This window comes from Arctopsyche grandis, chromosome 6, assembly GCF_051622035.1.
Source record: "Arctopsyche grandis isolate Sample6627 chromosome 6, ASM5162203v2, whole genome shotgun sequence".
In the NCBI taxonomy this organism is placed as follows: domain Eukaryota; kingdom Metazoa; phylum Arthropoda; class Insecta; order Trichoptera; family Hydropsychidae; genus Arctopsyche; species Arctopsyche grandis.
Window position 1 is genome coordinate 16,600,001 of NC_135360.1, and position 16,598 is coordinate 16,616,598.

The 16,598-nt window shown below is 32.5% G+C and overlaps 1 protein-coding gene across 1 annotated transcript in view; it reads left to right on the forward strand.

Annotated features, from left to right (window-relative positions):
- The window catches only part of LOC143912618 (dual specificity tyrosine-phosphorylation-regulated kinase 2-like), a 70,816-nt gene extending 63,521 nt beyond the window's left edge, over positions 1-7,295 (forward strand). Inside the window, exons 3-9 of the mRNA XM_077431912.1 lie at positions 4,329-4,485; positions 4,560-4,745; positions 4,827-4,929; positions 5,009-5,126; positions 5,373-5,430; positions 5,513-5,639; positions 5,682-7,295. Coding sequence (XP_077288038.1) covers positions 4,329-4,485; positions 4,560-4,745; positions 4,827-4,929; positions 5,009-5,126; positions 5,373-5,430; positions 5,513-5,639; position 5,682 — 750 coding nt within the window. The 3' untranslated portion in view covers positions 5,683-7,295. The remainder of the gene's footprint in view (positions 1-4,328; positions 4,486-4,559; positions 4,746-4,826; positions 4,930-5,008; positions 5,127-5,372; positions 5,431-5,512; positions 5,640-5,681) is intronic.
- The last annotated feature ends 9,303 nt before the right edge of the window (positions 7,296-16,598 follow it).

Here is a 16,598-nt window from a genome sequence, read left to right on the forward strand (position 1 = left end):
ATATGTAGACTTCTCACTAGTCTTTGGCGTTGGTTAGATGCTTTTTACATAACAATAGACCGCCTCAAAGCAAAAAACACGTTTTTTCATGAAATTGACAATAGTAAACCATTTTTTGTGCGAAAAGCATCCATCAAACGCCGATCTTTGCTTCTTACCCATGAACAAATAATGCGTGCTTTGTGGCGTATGCGTACGCATGCAATCAACTGTCCACACTTGTTCAATATTGTTGACTGAAAAATATGTTTCATCAGCGCCAGCACCACTCTTTTTATTGCTTACTGTATTTCTGTTTACAATAATATGACCGAAGACATTTTTTTCTCCACTTCTTCAGGGGTCATATTATATTTTATTCCTAAAACTTTTAAAACGTCATTTATTTTTCTTTTATTGGCGTAATTTTTATCCTGAAGTCCCATTGTAGCGGAACATTTCGATAGCCTTCTATAGCATTTATTATTTCCTCCGATTTTAGTGTTTGACGTGACATGACGCACGAAAAGTTGCAAAATTACCTTGCCGGCTCGGGAGTACTTGTGCTTCCCGTGCAATCTGTCGGTCCTCGGAAAAATGCACTAAATTGCACTGAATAGTGGCGCAGTTTCGAGAAGTCCTAATTCTCAAAGGCGCTCAAAAAATAACAAAAAGCACTAGAATTCCACAAAAACGTTAGCATCCTCGGATAACATACAAATACCCCTTGACGCTTTTTTGTGGAATTCTATTGCGTCAGTTCTTCTTGAGCATCTTTGCAAGTTTGGATGCTCGAGAGTGCAACTATCTCCAGTGCATTTTTCCGGTCACCCAATATGTCATGACGCATGTGTTCATTTCTAAAACGCATGCCTTTGCGCATGCACTACATACGACTAGCGCACGAAAAGTGAACAAAGTGGAGAGATTCTTTCTTCTCATCAATGTCATTAGTCAAAATATGTAAGCAGTACAATAATACAAAGAAGTTCATAGATATGTTAAGTTTGATTCATATATTATATTATATTGACGGTTTTACTAAATTATTGTATCTATATAATAAATATAGTTCCATATAAAGCTATGTATTTCATTTATATGCAGTTAATTTTGCAACATGTTCATCGCACCCAAAATGTTTTCAGAATCCAATAACTTTAATGTCTCCGACCATATCTGGCGTTCAAATATTATATGAAAAGGTATCAGTTACGTCAGTCGTCTTCGTATACAAATATGTGTATAGAATTTAAATCATTCTACCGTGCGGTACTTCGCGATACGTATCACATGCACCACTTGCCAATATCGACACATGTTCGAGTGCATCCATTTAAACTGCAATTTCCATACAACGTTCAGTGAGAATACCGTTGAAGTTTGATCGCCTTAACGCGTTCATATCGGCATTTAACATGCATTAAAACTAGCCGTTACATCAATGTATTACATACAAACTGAATGTTTTATTTCGGACGATAATGACGAAGGAGGCTGACAGTGCGAAAGTTTGGCGCATTACGCTCATTGCATTCTAAATTTTACTATGCACTTTCATAAGCAAAAATTTCTAACTCCGTGATATTTAGAGGTCGTCTGCCAGGTTCATTGGACACTGTGTGTGTTTGGACAAAGGTGACAGGGCTGAACATTCGTATGTGAAGAGTTTTAATTTGTAGTCCTTTGTCGCATATTTAGCTGACGTTCTCGTTCCTTGTGCCGAATTTGCCGTTTATCATCGTCGCTCTCGGTCCTTTCCAGAAGAAATTCCGCGTGGGTGGGTCGGTTGGGTCGTCCGAGCTGATGCTGTGCCAACACCTTGCCAATGTGACACTCAAAACCTCGACTTATGTCACCGATAAGTCTAGTGAGTGTTCCTCCAAAATTACACGCCGCGTTTTATCGCCTTCGCATCTACATCCGCCTGTGAATTCGGATCGATTTCGTATCTCTTTCAGCTCAGAAACGCATTCGCGACGGCCTTTTTCACTTATCGAACCCGGTAAATTTTTATGTTCCTCATATGTGCATATGTTTTAAGTTGATGACATTTTAATTTCAGTAAAATTTTGTATTATACATCGTACATATTACGCATTTGACCTTAAATGCAATCAAACAGTACATACATACAAACATATGTCCTCGGGTGTTTGATATGTGTATTTAGTATCCAGAATGAACACTTTAAATTATTGTAAGTTATCGCCACTGTTGTTTACTATATTTATTATATAAACTATTTTTATTTTTATAAAACGTATTCATACGTGTTCTTACTTACGTGGGATGAATTCTTGAAACTGAATATAACAAACTTGTAAATATTTAGTTGTGTGTGGACAAGATGCTCGATGGACGCTTTTCGCACAAAAAATGATTTACTATTGTCATATTTTTTTTAATTTAAAGCGTGCTTTTTTACTCTCTTGCTTTGAAGACTAATGGAGCGATCTATTGCTATTTGAAAATCATCCATCGACCGCCTAAGACTTGTGTTAAAAATTATTAATTCTTAAGGGCACCCCGACAATTTCGGGCATGGTTACAGCGCACTGTACAACCCCGACAATAACACGCCAAACAAAACTACAAATTTATTTTATTTTAAATATACTGGCATACAGAATAAAAATGTAATAAAAGATAAATAGAGCGAAAAAAATATAAAAATAAAGACAATATTTTAATTCCTGTTAAAGTGAGCATAAAAACATAGTAAATATAAAATAAAACAATGATTCAACCGCAGATTTGCTTCTTCACCTTAGCCCTAAAAGTACTGATAGAATTAGAGAACTTAAAACAATTGAAAAAAAATATATTTTTTAAATTTGATTTCGTAGGACTGCTCATCGACAGAAATTTACTAGGGCTAGTTTTGGTTATCCGCCAAAATTCTAAAACGGGTTTTCAAAATAGAATTAATATGGTAACATTGTTAAATAATTATTATATATTTAAAACGTTAATACTAAGTCGTTCGGAAAGAAACTCATTAATTTTTAATCGAAATTTAAATTTTTTTTTTCAGTTTCATTACATATGTATATTATTATACTTTTTAAAATAAAAGACATGAGAATAAATTTCCTCAATTCCATTTGTATTGCACGTCATTGTCGGCGCGTAGTTATCCTGCGCGTTATTGTCGGTGTGTAGTTGTGTTGCGCGCAATTGTCCAGATAACATTCTTAAATGAGTAATCCAAAAGCTTCACCATTCATCTTTTGATTGATTTAAATAATTTACACTTCAAAGATTTAGTGCCTAACATGGAGCTAATAGTATCAATAATTAATCTAATAAAATATAATATTTTATCAGATTTATGGCATGTATTTTGATGAATTAAATTTGTGTATTACATATATAAATATCTTAAATAATTTAAATTAATTATAGATAAAAAAAACATAGCAATTAAAATTTTCAGTATGTACTTCTTCACCAATTTAAGACAAAACCCACTGTTTCAATTACGGTCCGTTTTTAGATGCTTTGTGCCAGCTCAAATCAATAAACAGTAATACGAGTCTGAAATTTTAGTAGGCAGTGAAATGAAAGTTGGACTCTAGTATTATATTAGGTAGTCTCGCTCTTGAAAATTTCTAGACGTGTTTTCAAGGTTAGTGAAACAATTGCTGATAGAAAACAATAGTTGTGTATATGTATTATGGATTACGATTTTGTATTTGGTCGAGTCCATTCAACATGGCTGTGGCCAATACCGTAGATTTGCATATAATTAGCAAAATTTTTTAGACGTAATCGCGAAAATGATCAGTACGCCTTCAAAACACGACATGTTATTAAATGTAGCATGTAGTTTTGCGTGACCGCTTGTGGATTATAAAGACATACACGATTATAACTCATGGTAATATAAAGTGTATCCATCAATTTTTTTTAAGTTTATGCGTACATTTGTCGGTACAAACATTCATTCGACACTACAAAGAATAATAATTTAATTAATATGTATTCCATTTCAATTGAATTGTACGCTTTAAACACAGTTATCCGTCTAAGTGTAGTTTTATTAGTTATGATTGCATTGTGTCAAAAATATATGCATAATGAGTAATAACAATTTCTTTGTTTTGTGATTCGCATTCAATGGCGTATGCATATTGGAAACAAAGACGGTAAAGGTCCTGTCATAAAGAAGGATTAAGTGTTCCACACAAAGCTCCAGTCTATTACTCATTACGCAGCCTCATCGGATTTTCCCCAAGTCTATATACGTCCTTTGTTTCAATTTCAATTCCGAATCTCATTCAAATACAATAACAAAATTGACCATTTGAAATTATTTATTAACGTATTTATTTTTATCTTTTCAGGTAATAGACTTTGGAAGTTCTTGCTTTGAACATGAACGAGTTTATACTTACATCCAATCGAGATTTTATCGAGCTCCCGAAGTAATTTTGGGCGTGCGGTACGGCACACCGGTGGATATGTGGTCATTAGGATGTATTTTGGCAGAACTCTTCGTCGGTGCGTACTGATAAATCACTTCTGTGTATATTTGCATTCGGATCAAATGTATTAATGTGTTTATTTTTTTATAGGTATTCCATTATTACCTGGTGAAGATGAGGCTGATCAGTTGGCTTGTATTACGGAATTGCTCGGTGTGCCCCCTCGTAATTTGATGGATGCCGGAAGGAGGTCCAAGACGTTCATCACCAGTCGTGGTCTTCCCCGTTATTGTACGACGTCTACGATGCCTGATGGTACTACTGAAGTTGGAGGAGGTATATTGATTTTATTTTTTATTTTTACAATATTGAAGATATAATAATATAATTTCATAATAAATGATTATATTTCAATAGGAATTTCGAGGAGGGGAAAGGTTCGTGGTCCTCCCGGTTCAAAAGATTTGAGAACGGCTCTTAAAGGATGTCAAGATTTGCATTTTTTGGACTTCATTAAAAGGTGTTGTGTAGTGTTCACTGTATTATCTTATTTATATTTAATTTAAGTACGTTTTTTTAATTGATGTTTGTTTGTTTAGATGTTTAGTATGGGATCCTGCATTTAGGATGACACCTTCAGCTGCTTTGAGACATTCTTGGTTAAGACGACGTTTACCGCGACCTCCAGACCCTGTAATAAGTTTTCCTTGTGATGTTGTAAGATATTTGTCGTATTTATTCAGGAAGTTTAATTCAGTTACATCTGCTTATATCTATTGATACAATCGCACATTGAAATTTAATACTACTAGGACATTGAAATTTCTTACAAACGTGTGTTTATTTTGTTTGCTTCTTCATATTTGATATTTCAATTGAATTTCACTTTTATTTTGGTAGTTGTGTTTTCTGTATTATCGTTTTTATTTATTCGTTCTAAAATTCGATTTCAACTGATTTCAGGCACCAACACCGCCCAGTACGAATCGCATCCAGAGGCTAATGCCGTCCAATCTTTTAGGTTGGTTATATTTTATCCTAGAATAATTTGGTATAATATTAAGTTTAAATTTTTTAATTTATGTATTTGTTTTTATTTTCAGTTCCAGAATCAAAAAAGTGTTCCTTACCCGCTTGCAGACGTCTCTATACTGCACTAACGCCATCACCAGAAGCCCAGAGGATCGGAAACGGTTCAGCGCACGTAGAACCTTCAGCGGCCGGTTCCTAGCGCCCCATGCGCCTCTCCCGTGGCGCCAGCCTCGACGAGAGGCGCCAATGCCCAGAACACGCCCGTCATACCAATACTGGAGAAAAACATTCTTTTGATAATCTTGCAACCGCTAATAGTACCGATCGGCATGTTTTACCAGATAGTCTTACGCTCGAAAGGAAAAAAACCCACACTATGGATAGGAGAGAAAAATCTAAAGCAGACCGACATTCGTTTTACAGTGAAAGGGAAAATGGAAATCAATTGAAACCAATTGATTTTGTTGATATAATAAGTGAAGCACATGTTAAACGTGAACGAAAGGAAGTTTTTAATGATGAAAATCCGGGTGCTGAGGCCTTTTATGATGAGAATGGTCCTCATATTAAAATAGGCAACTCCTTTTCAGAACACGAACCTACTATGAGCATCGCAAAGATTGATGCTGCAGCTGAACGAAGGACATTTTTCTCTGAAAATGGAATACAAAGTGATAATAGAACCAGACGAGAAAATGCTAAAAGTAAATTTTTCGAAACTGATCCTGAATGCGATGGACGAAACGTTTATGGAGAACTTAACAGCGATTCCCAGGTGAGACTCAGCGATTCACAAATCAAAATTGAAAATGAGCCTAAATTGCAATCGAGACGAGCGTCACATTTCAGCGAATGCGACAGTAGAAAATCTTTTGGAGAAGTCGAAGCTAGAAGAAGCAAGGGCTTACGCCAAGAACTGCGTAGCCAAAGATCGAATTTCTCTGAATCTGTTGATTCGGCTTCTTCGCGTAGTCAATTGTCAAGCTTGGAACCGGCCACAGATTTTGCTGATAAAATGTTGAAATCGTCCAGAAGTTATCTTACCGAAGGTGATTGCTGTAGGTTGAGCACAACTTCGTCTGGCAGGGAAGCAAGCGACGATAGTAGTCCGGGTGCTATTACACAAGGGAGCGGTTTTGAAACGATAGACTCTAAATATGCCAGAAAGCGAGCAAGAAAGTGTGGGCATAGGCGGCAAAAGTCTTTGGATATCGGCAGGTCATCTACGAAGCTGGATGTGAGTCAAAGTGAATCTAAGTCATTCAGAGATTTTGATTTGGAAGAAGATTTATCCAAAAGACTGGATCGAATGGAACCAAAATCCGGTGGGTTTATTAGACACAGTTTGAAGAACAATCTTAGTCGTTACGATTTGAATTTTGACTCTGAGGATGAAAGGTGTTTTAGACATAGTTTAGACATGGATAGATCTTTCGACTTAGGCTTTTTGGACACAAGTATTGATGATCGATACGGATCATTCGAGAGGGACTTTGATCTCGTATAACTTTATATTGTAAATTTATTCGAAAATAATTCTCTTTATAAGTATTTTGCACAAATAATTTTGAAGCCATTTTTTTTCATTTATTTGAAAATCAGTATTACGTAATAAGCTCCATGTTAAAAATACTGCTTGGTGTATTTCTATGATAAATTTTACAGTACATTATATTTTTAAGCTTATTATATGATGTGTATTTACTTATTAATGTGATATTATTGAATTTATTAGTGTGAAATATCGAAACATATACTTATGTCACATTGTTGTCATTATTATAAGACCATTTCATCTCTTTTTGTTCTTTTATATACCAATTTATCATACTCTATTAAGTTGGGGCCAATATCAAAACTAAAAAAAAAAACAAATAAAAATATAAAAAATACATCCTATTTGTAAAATTGTAAGATCAACTTTTATACTTTTTATGTATTGTATGACAAAGCATTCCAGGTTTGCTGTTTGTAAACCAATGCTGCTTTTTTATAAGAGAATTCTTACCGAAAATGGCTTCAAAATTCATTTAAAATTAGTTAATCACTGTTAGTCATTGTGTATTGTAAAAATAATGTGAAAAACGTTTTGAGTTTGTTTATGTAGAATTCGAAATGTGTCGAGCTACCCAGCTTTCTTCCCATAATGTGCTGTTAATTTTAATGCCACATCCATTTAGTTTAGTCCGGTTCAATTGTGACTATATATGTATTTCAATAATCATAAAGTGTTTATTATGTACAATAAGAGTTTTAAGTGAAAAATGTTGAGCTTTTTAAATTGTGACTGAGTAACATATAAAAACGTTTACATGACTTACGTGTTAATTAGTGAAAGTTTGTGAAGACCATTTTTTTTTTAATACTACACATATACACAATTTATGCAAACAACATTTGCAATCTTATCTATGGGCGATATTACTACTTTCTGAGTGTTATTGTGCTTTTTGTGTTAATGTGATAAAAACAACTAACTTAACATTTGCGATGTGTCCACCGTTTTTTTAATGCGCGCGCGTCTTGCTAGGTTTATTATAAGTCTGTCCTACATACATTGCCCGAAATTTGGATCATTCGTTACTATTTCAGATCAATTCAATTAAAGAGTGTATCAATCATCCACAATATTCTAAATTAACGTTTAAGTAATATAGTGCAAGAAGAGGCAGGCTTGTCCAAACTCAGCAAGATGCCGTCTATTTGAAGTTTGTTGTCTTATTAATTTATTCGGAAGGTAATCGCTGTAGTATGCATTGACAAGATCCCTGTTTAAAATATTCTAGAATTTATTAGACAACTAGCGGTACAGTTTTGATTAACCATTTTGAACGTTTTTTTTTACAGGATTATAGACTAAGGATTGATTTAACAATTATGTTTTATATAATTCATAACCATCGTGATATAGCATTTTCTCATTTTTACTTTTTTGTACGTTGGTGTATATTCGACAATCTTTCTTATGCTCGCATAAGGTGTTTAACGCAAGACTACGATATTATATGTATGCCTAATGCTTAATTGAGCTTTAACCTTTTATCTTATGGGCCCTATCTTATTAAGGTTATTTTTTATTTTGCTTCAAATATTAGGTTTATTATCGGTATATTGACCACTGCCTCGGTTTTTTTTTTTCATTAATTAACCATTCGATTAGTAAAATAAGTTTTACGTTGTTACTTTTTGATTTTGTTATTTAAGTATGATTACATTGAGTATTGAGTAATACAATTGAATTTAAAAGCGTCTATATTGCACATACATGTTGTCACCGTTGCTTAAAATCTAAAATGTCATAATAATATAACTGAAAATTGAAAATCTATACAATCCAACGCCCCTTTGTGGAATGTTTTTATAGCCATTTAACCTTTAATGTTGCATGAAATTATAAACCCTTTGTTTTGAATTATTTTAATTCTTTTGTTTTTAATCAAATTATTTTAAAATGGCCTTAAGATTGATGCGACCAAAATACATAATATTTATACTTTAATCCTTAATCATAGCGTGTATTTTAAATATCGAGAATAAAAACCGTGTGTTTTGAATACTTTTACGTATATAGTCAAAAATGTAATGTTTAAATGTCGTATTATTACTTAAAATCTCAGATGTGAATGAATATCATGTATATGTGCTGTGCATTTTTTTAAATTAAATCTTAACAATTAATCACGTGGTGGAGACGATCAATAAATTATATTCGTAATCTCCGTCCACGCACCTGACTACATTATTAATTAATACGCTGACTGATGAAACTATTTTTTAAATTAAATATAAATCACACGATCCATGTCCTTCATAGATTATTTGTAATTTATTACTTCATTTTACTGAAATAAATATCTCACTGTTATTGAAAAAGGGAAAGTAGGAAAATTTTCCATTTTTACACTTTCATATTGTTTTGTGTTATTGAAAAAGGGAAAGTAGGAAAATTTTCCATTTTTACACTTTCATATTGTTTTGTGTTATTTCAACTAACTAATTAGCCCAATTATTTTTATAAATATTATTTCTTATTCATTCATAGCGTCTAGGAAAAATCAATTTGATCAAAAAGTGTTTCATATTATATCTGTAATGGCTCATATTAGAAATTGTTATACAATTAGAAAATATTAATAGATTTCCATAACAAATCAGACCAAGATCTAATAATCCCCCCCCCCCACCCCGGTACAGAGTATGTGCTGATAATTAAATTAGCATTTATTATCTGAACATATCTTTTAGGGTATTTTAACAAACAAAAAAAAAGAAAACAACTTTATTTACAGCAGTATTTATTTCGAATTTTAAATTGTAATGTATTGATCTTGTATCGCTTCAATGCCGATTTACAACGCCTAGATAATATTTAAAAAATTTATGTGTCTTTTCCAATTGAAATTTCAAGTCTACATGGCTACACCGAATTATGATTAGGTAAAATTTGACAAGTCGAAACAAATGAGGCTATAAACATATTTTTGAATTATTGTAAAAGTATTTTTTTTATTATTTAATTTGGTTTATCCGATTTCTGATTTTAATTATTAAATTATTCAATGAAACGTCTTGTATTTAAATGTTTAACTGGATTTAAAAAATAAATAAAATATAAATATTGTTAATGTGTAGACTTTTCTAATGGTTTGAATTGATTTTGTACCGTTAAATTGTAAATAGGTGCATAGTAATTGTTAGCAAATATCCAGTGCATTTATAGATAAATTGTATAATAATTTTTATTATTAATTATCTATTATGAAAACCCAATTGCCTTATAGTAAAAATGCTGTAATTTCGTCGCAAACCGATTTTTAGATCGACTCAATTCAATAGTAAAATTTTTTTCTTATTTATTATATTAAAAATATTTAAATTAATACATAGTATAAATGTGCAATACTATATACGAAGATCTCAGACCTTTTTCAATAACAAATATTTCAACGATCTATTTATTTTTAAATAATAATTATTGTCGATTGTGATGATCAGCGCGTCATCATCCCGGCCCCTGTTAGTAATGAATGTAACCTTGTTTATCCAAAATAATAATAATAATAATAATAATAATAACCACTTATGACCATTTATATTCGCATATAACCAAACTATACATGTATGTATTCATACTAAAAAATATAAATGTATTTACTGATTTGTATAATCGACTGTTACATGTTAACGTTGTAAATTAATTATTTCCTTTTTGTAGTGGGAAAAAAACATTGATTAGATCGATTATGAGTAATATTACGATAATAGCACTAAACATTAGTTAATTGCAAATATCAGATCTCAATATGTAAATCAAATGTAGTTAACAATGAAGCATGTGATTGAGGTGACAGTGTGAATCTTGCGTTTGTGACGGCCCCAGTGCAAAATGTAATTCCATTTAATTAATTGTTTTTAAATTACTCGACGGTTTATTATTAATTCAAACTATTCTGCAAACTACTAGCTATCAGACTGAATCAATCCACGCTCCATCGGAAACGTTCTACATACATACATACATACATACACTGAAGTGTGTCACACCTCACATAGGCGAAGACGAATTATGTCTCCACGTAGTGTGATTTATTTTCTCTAAGTGTATCACTTGTTGTAGCATAATGTAGCACGTATTACAATGGACAACGGCCCTAATTCAAATGTCAATATCGAAACAGTGCTGTTCTATGAGTGCACGAGTGTATTAAAAGTATATGTGGAAACTTAGAATGTGTGTTTTTTCTATTTGCTTTGGTATTCTTATGATTTAATTTTTTTTATACATCAACAATGTTGTTTTAATTTCGTATATATTATATATATGATTGTTTCTGAGAAATGAAATCGACTATTAAATTAATTTTTCATTATTAGTTTTTAAGTGATCTGCCCTTTAGGATTTGAATATTTCGCGCAAATGTTAGGTCATTGTCGTACCGGTCCCTATCGTCTAGTATGAAAATGAAACTCTTTGCAAACGATCTGATATTATCCGAGTTTCGGCTTTTTCTGGTTCGACATTTCGAGCGGTAGGGATGCGGAGCATTTAATAACAAAACGATGATTATTTTCTAACGCATGCAAACACATAGTTGTAAATCGATTAACTTTTCTGTATTATAAGGTAAATGAATGAATATGTATGATTTCGATAATTATAGCTTTGTGATGATTTTATACGCTTTCGATATAGAACGGAATTATTAAAGTGAAATGTATTTAGTCTTGCCTGTTCCCGCTGTCTCCGGGACGTTTATTAGTGATTATACAAGAGATACATATTTGTCTCATCTTCTCACACTTCCGTGTTTCATACATGCAGGTGAACATATTATATAATTCATTAGTGTTGTATTTTGCATAATGTTTAAACAAACGAGCTGTTCGGAGTTTAGAGATTTACATCAATGAATATGTACTGATTTAGTTGTATAGTGTGAGTGCATAATTTAATATTATTGTTTAAACATTATGTATGTACATATTTGTGGGTGTGCATATAATTTTTTTCTATTATTAATTTTGATATTCCGTTGTATTTGTCATTTAATTTCAATTGACGTATATGAATTTTGGTTCAGCGAACGAAAGTAGTGAACGGTTCAATGTATCACGGTGAGTTTTTTTTATGTTCGTCCAACAACGTAGCACGGTTAGCTTTAGAAATATCCATCAGATAATCTAATGGATCCAATAATAAAATTTGTACATATTTTTCCATTAGTTATCTCGACTCCGTATTCACGTTTGCATCATCCTTCACATTGTTGAGTCATACATAAAACGATTTTTATACGATAGTTAAAATAAATAAATTATAAAAAAATATCATAACGTCAATATGTACTCCCGTTTTTTATGAATGTGTATTTTTTTAAATTTGTCCCAAGTCTTTTCGTTGTTCGGCGGACGATCTCTCGGTGCAGCGTGTGCTTGTTTTGAAGCACGCGTTCGTGCTGTTGAGGCGTGCGTTTATATGTATAAAATGTGTGTTTAAATGAGGGATATAGTGATAACTATGAATTGTTGAGATTATGAATTGATTTATAATTGGATTGATAGTTGTAATGGGGGCATGTGACGCTCCCACAAACACGTATTGAGATATATTGAAATCGATGAACATACAAACTGAAATAACGTATGTACTTTATTATTAGTTCCAAATTGTAATAAATAAAATTGAATTTATATGTTTGTTTTCTTTGTGATCCCATTTGAAATGATTATGTGCTTCAATTACCATATTCTTCTAATTCTTTCCCGTCGCTTTCCTCATGTCTGAGGGTCGTGATTTTCCCATCTTCTGATTTCCATAATGCGACCCGTCATGATCTTTCCACCCTCTCGTCACCCCGCAGCTCGTGGTGACTCAACTACAGTTTTTCCAGTGGCAACTCTGACATGGTCACTCTTATTGGGGATCGTCCTCTTCCTCTGCTTCCTTCAATGCTTTCTCTCCTGGTCTGGCCTCATGATATGCCCAAAAAACTGCAGAATACACCCAAGACCAGAGAAATGTAATATTAACACAATGGTGGCCGCTGACTCATATTTGCATCATGTTGGTGCCAACGCTTAGTGGCCGCTGATGCATATATGATTCATGACTGCGCGAACTGCTTCAGTCCGCTGATATATTTTTGTATTACGTTTTCGTCAATCGTTTCTGCGCGCGCACATTAATACAGGAGGAAAAGCCTGTTCCTCTTGTTCCTGTTGTATCCTGCTCGCGCAAATTAAGTGAGTGTGTAAATATAAAGTGAGTATCTTTGCCTTCCGATATTTGCGTTTTCGGTAATTTCACATTCCGGCCCGTCACGGAGACCGATATATTATATATAAAATTGAATGTCTATCTGTCTGTTTGTTTGTCTCATATGGGCTCCTAAATTACTCAACCGATTACGATGAAACTTACAGGATTTGTTTTAGGCATGTCCGGAAAGATTACTGTGAAAAAAAATCGCCCAAAAACGGAAACGAATATTTTTTAATATTCTATAAAAAATCGTGCCGGACCCTGGCGACGTTCAACAGTTTAACCGCGCGGCCGCTATAGTGTTAATAGAAGTGGTTTTCGGTGTTCTTTTGTTGTCAAGTGACATTCTGTCCACGGACAGATCTAAATAATTTAAGCATCAGTCGTATTTGACGCTTGGTGCTCGACGTATGTCCGATAAAAACTTCTCTGTTTGTTTATATTACTCGCAAGAAGGGCAAGCATCGGTAAACATTGCACAATACATTCAAAAACACACAATAAACAACATGGGATACATTTTTATAAGTAAATTGACCCGATTGTATTCCGTGCGATGTAGCGTATTTATAGAGACGTTCCGCGTGAAGTAAAAACAATTATTTATTCGTAAGGGCCCCTCTATTCTTATTACATCTCTCTGCCCAAGACAAATGGATCACTATCACCAACTTTCAGCTCATGCAGGATGGAGACATTGGTTTTTCTCGCTTTCCAAGGGATTCTAAGTATCCGTCTCCAACACCAAATCTCAAAAGCGTCTATTCTCTGCTGTTCTCGAGCTCAGACTAGATACATTTTCTTAGACACAGTGCTAACCTGGGACTTTTCAAATTTTGCCCAGTTAAGACATTGAGCTTTTCACCATGCTGATCCGCCTTTTTATTTCTATCTCGCACCCTTCGCCACCTGATAGAGTTGATCCAAGATAAATGAACTCTTGTATAACTTCAAGATCAGATTTTTCTTAAAGCAAGCCCGATTTACGCGTTAGCCTCTTCCCGATTTCGGACAACCTCTTGCAGCGTGTAATAATAACCAGATTAAAGGCGGCGAGGATGCTGCCGTAAAATAACAATAGACCTCTCCATTGTCTCATTTTTTTAGCCGTTGAGCATCGTGTCCGCCGGTCTCTGATAATAACCTGCCCAGTTTCTTATTTTCTCCAACCAGGATAGGCATTTACAACCTACTCTGCGACATCTCTCCATTATAGTCAGCGATAGAGGGTTTTTGGCCTCTCATGAAATGATTGTAGCTGATTTTTCTGTTTAATTGTTTTCAAAAAGGTTCTTTCAGTTCTCATCTTTCGTAAAACAGTGTCGTGCATAACCATATCACATTTCCTTTATAATTGAAGATAACAATTTTGTATGTAGGAATATTTTGCATACACACGTTGATGCCATGGAATGCAATCTGTTTAGTAATGTGTTTTAACTTATCAGTTAGCTCCAAGTTCTATAGTACCTTGGGTGTTTTTTTACAGTAACGATGAAACGTTTGCAAAACTTTCAATGTATTGAACCATCTTCCATATAGTCAAGATCTGAATTTCATCTCTTCCCAAAATTAAAGGAATGCATGCAAACCGATGACATCTACCAAACTGCCAATAGTTCTTCAACGAGGTAATTGTCAAGCTCATCTTTTGATCTAAAAAATACTTGGATTTAAACCGTAATTATTCAAAAAATACTTCAAAGATATACGCAAGTATTTTCTCTGTTAAAACCAAGGATTTTTAGTTACAATAAATGTCAAAATGATTCTTATTTAAAATATTACCTTCGTATAGTAAATCTAATTGGTCTCATAAATAAAATCAAATATATGAATATGTACATTCTTCTTCTAACGCCGAATTCGTATTCAGACGTACTTCCATGAGCAGACATCGTATACGACATTGATGAAAATAGGTTAAATCGCTAGTCTGGATATAAAAATTTATAAGAAATAAAAATGGCATAAAATTCATTTCATAATTTTATTTAAGAAAATTATTACTTTTAAATGTGTAAAAAACAAATACCTTTGTGCATTTATCATCATCGTACATTAAAACACATTCTTTATTTAATTTTATAAATAAAACTTAACTATTCAAATAGCGATGACATATTATAAGCTATAATATCCGAGTTATACAAAAAGTATTAAATTCGTAATAAACAGTGAAACGATCATTATTTCACGGCTTGATTTATATATAACCGCTGAATAAACATTCTGAAAGTTGATATTCGTTCAGTTACGAAAAGATTCGGGTTCATCGAAAGCTTAATTTTCTGGAAACTCACAATGTTGGAGTGATTGCACGTCAAATTATTTTACTTGAATTGATACAGAATCTGATTTTCAGGCTCTGAATTATGCATGATACGTTTAAAATAAGTAACAATAAAATGGTGTTATATTAACAATCAAGGCATCTCATTTGTCGATATAAATTAATTAATGTCTCTTATTGAAAATAGAGAGCATACTATTAACGGTAAATTTAAAAATTGCAAAAGAGGTAATAAGTATATTTTATATATATATATATATATATATATATATATATATATATATATATATATATATATATATATATATATATGTATAGGGTTGAACACCACTGATTTGTAGACAGCTAGCTATATATTATATAACATAGATAAAAATAAAGCAAAATAAAATTTGAAAAAACATTCATAACATCTATAAGGCATCTCATTTGAATTAAAAATTTGCCTAATTTGCATGCCTTACAATTTGTAATTAATGAAATTTATTAATAAATGTTGCCAATTCACTAGTTACACAAAGAAAGCATTTTTTTTAATTTAAAAATAAATTCTGCATAATATAACAAATATTCGAAAATAACTTATAAATAAAAACAACATGGAAAAAAATTAAAATAATCATAAAATGAAATGTATGTAATGGCATCAAAGAATAGGTGCCACGCCACTATATTATAATTCATCAATTGTGACATAATTTTGGTGTTTTCAAAATAACATTTTACAACTGAATATACAAATAATGTTACCACAATCATTAACTATTAAAACTATACCTAAATTTAATGAAATAAAACTAAAAATTGAATTAATGTCTTTTGACATTTGCTGTGCTTAAATAAATATACTATATATATTATAAGTAATCTTTACAGCTGTCTTTTATACTGTAATACTTAAGTTGTCAATTTTCAAACGAATAATCTCGTTTAACCCTTTGACTGCTACAACAATGATAAATCGTTGTTTTGAAATCGGCGAAGATTGCTACGACGATCGTTGTTGACGTCATTAATTGTCGTATTTCAATACTTTCTTTGAGCCACCAGCGCATCAGTGGCACGAAACATTTTTTTTATATAAGTATTTATATTTATTTTT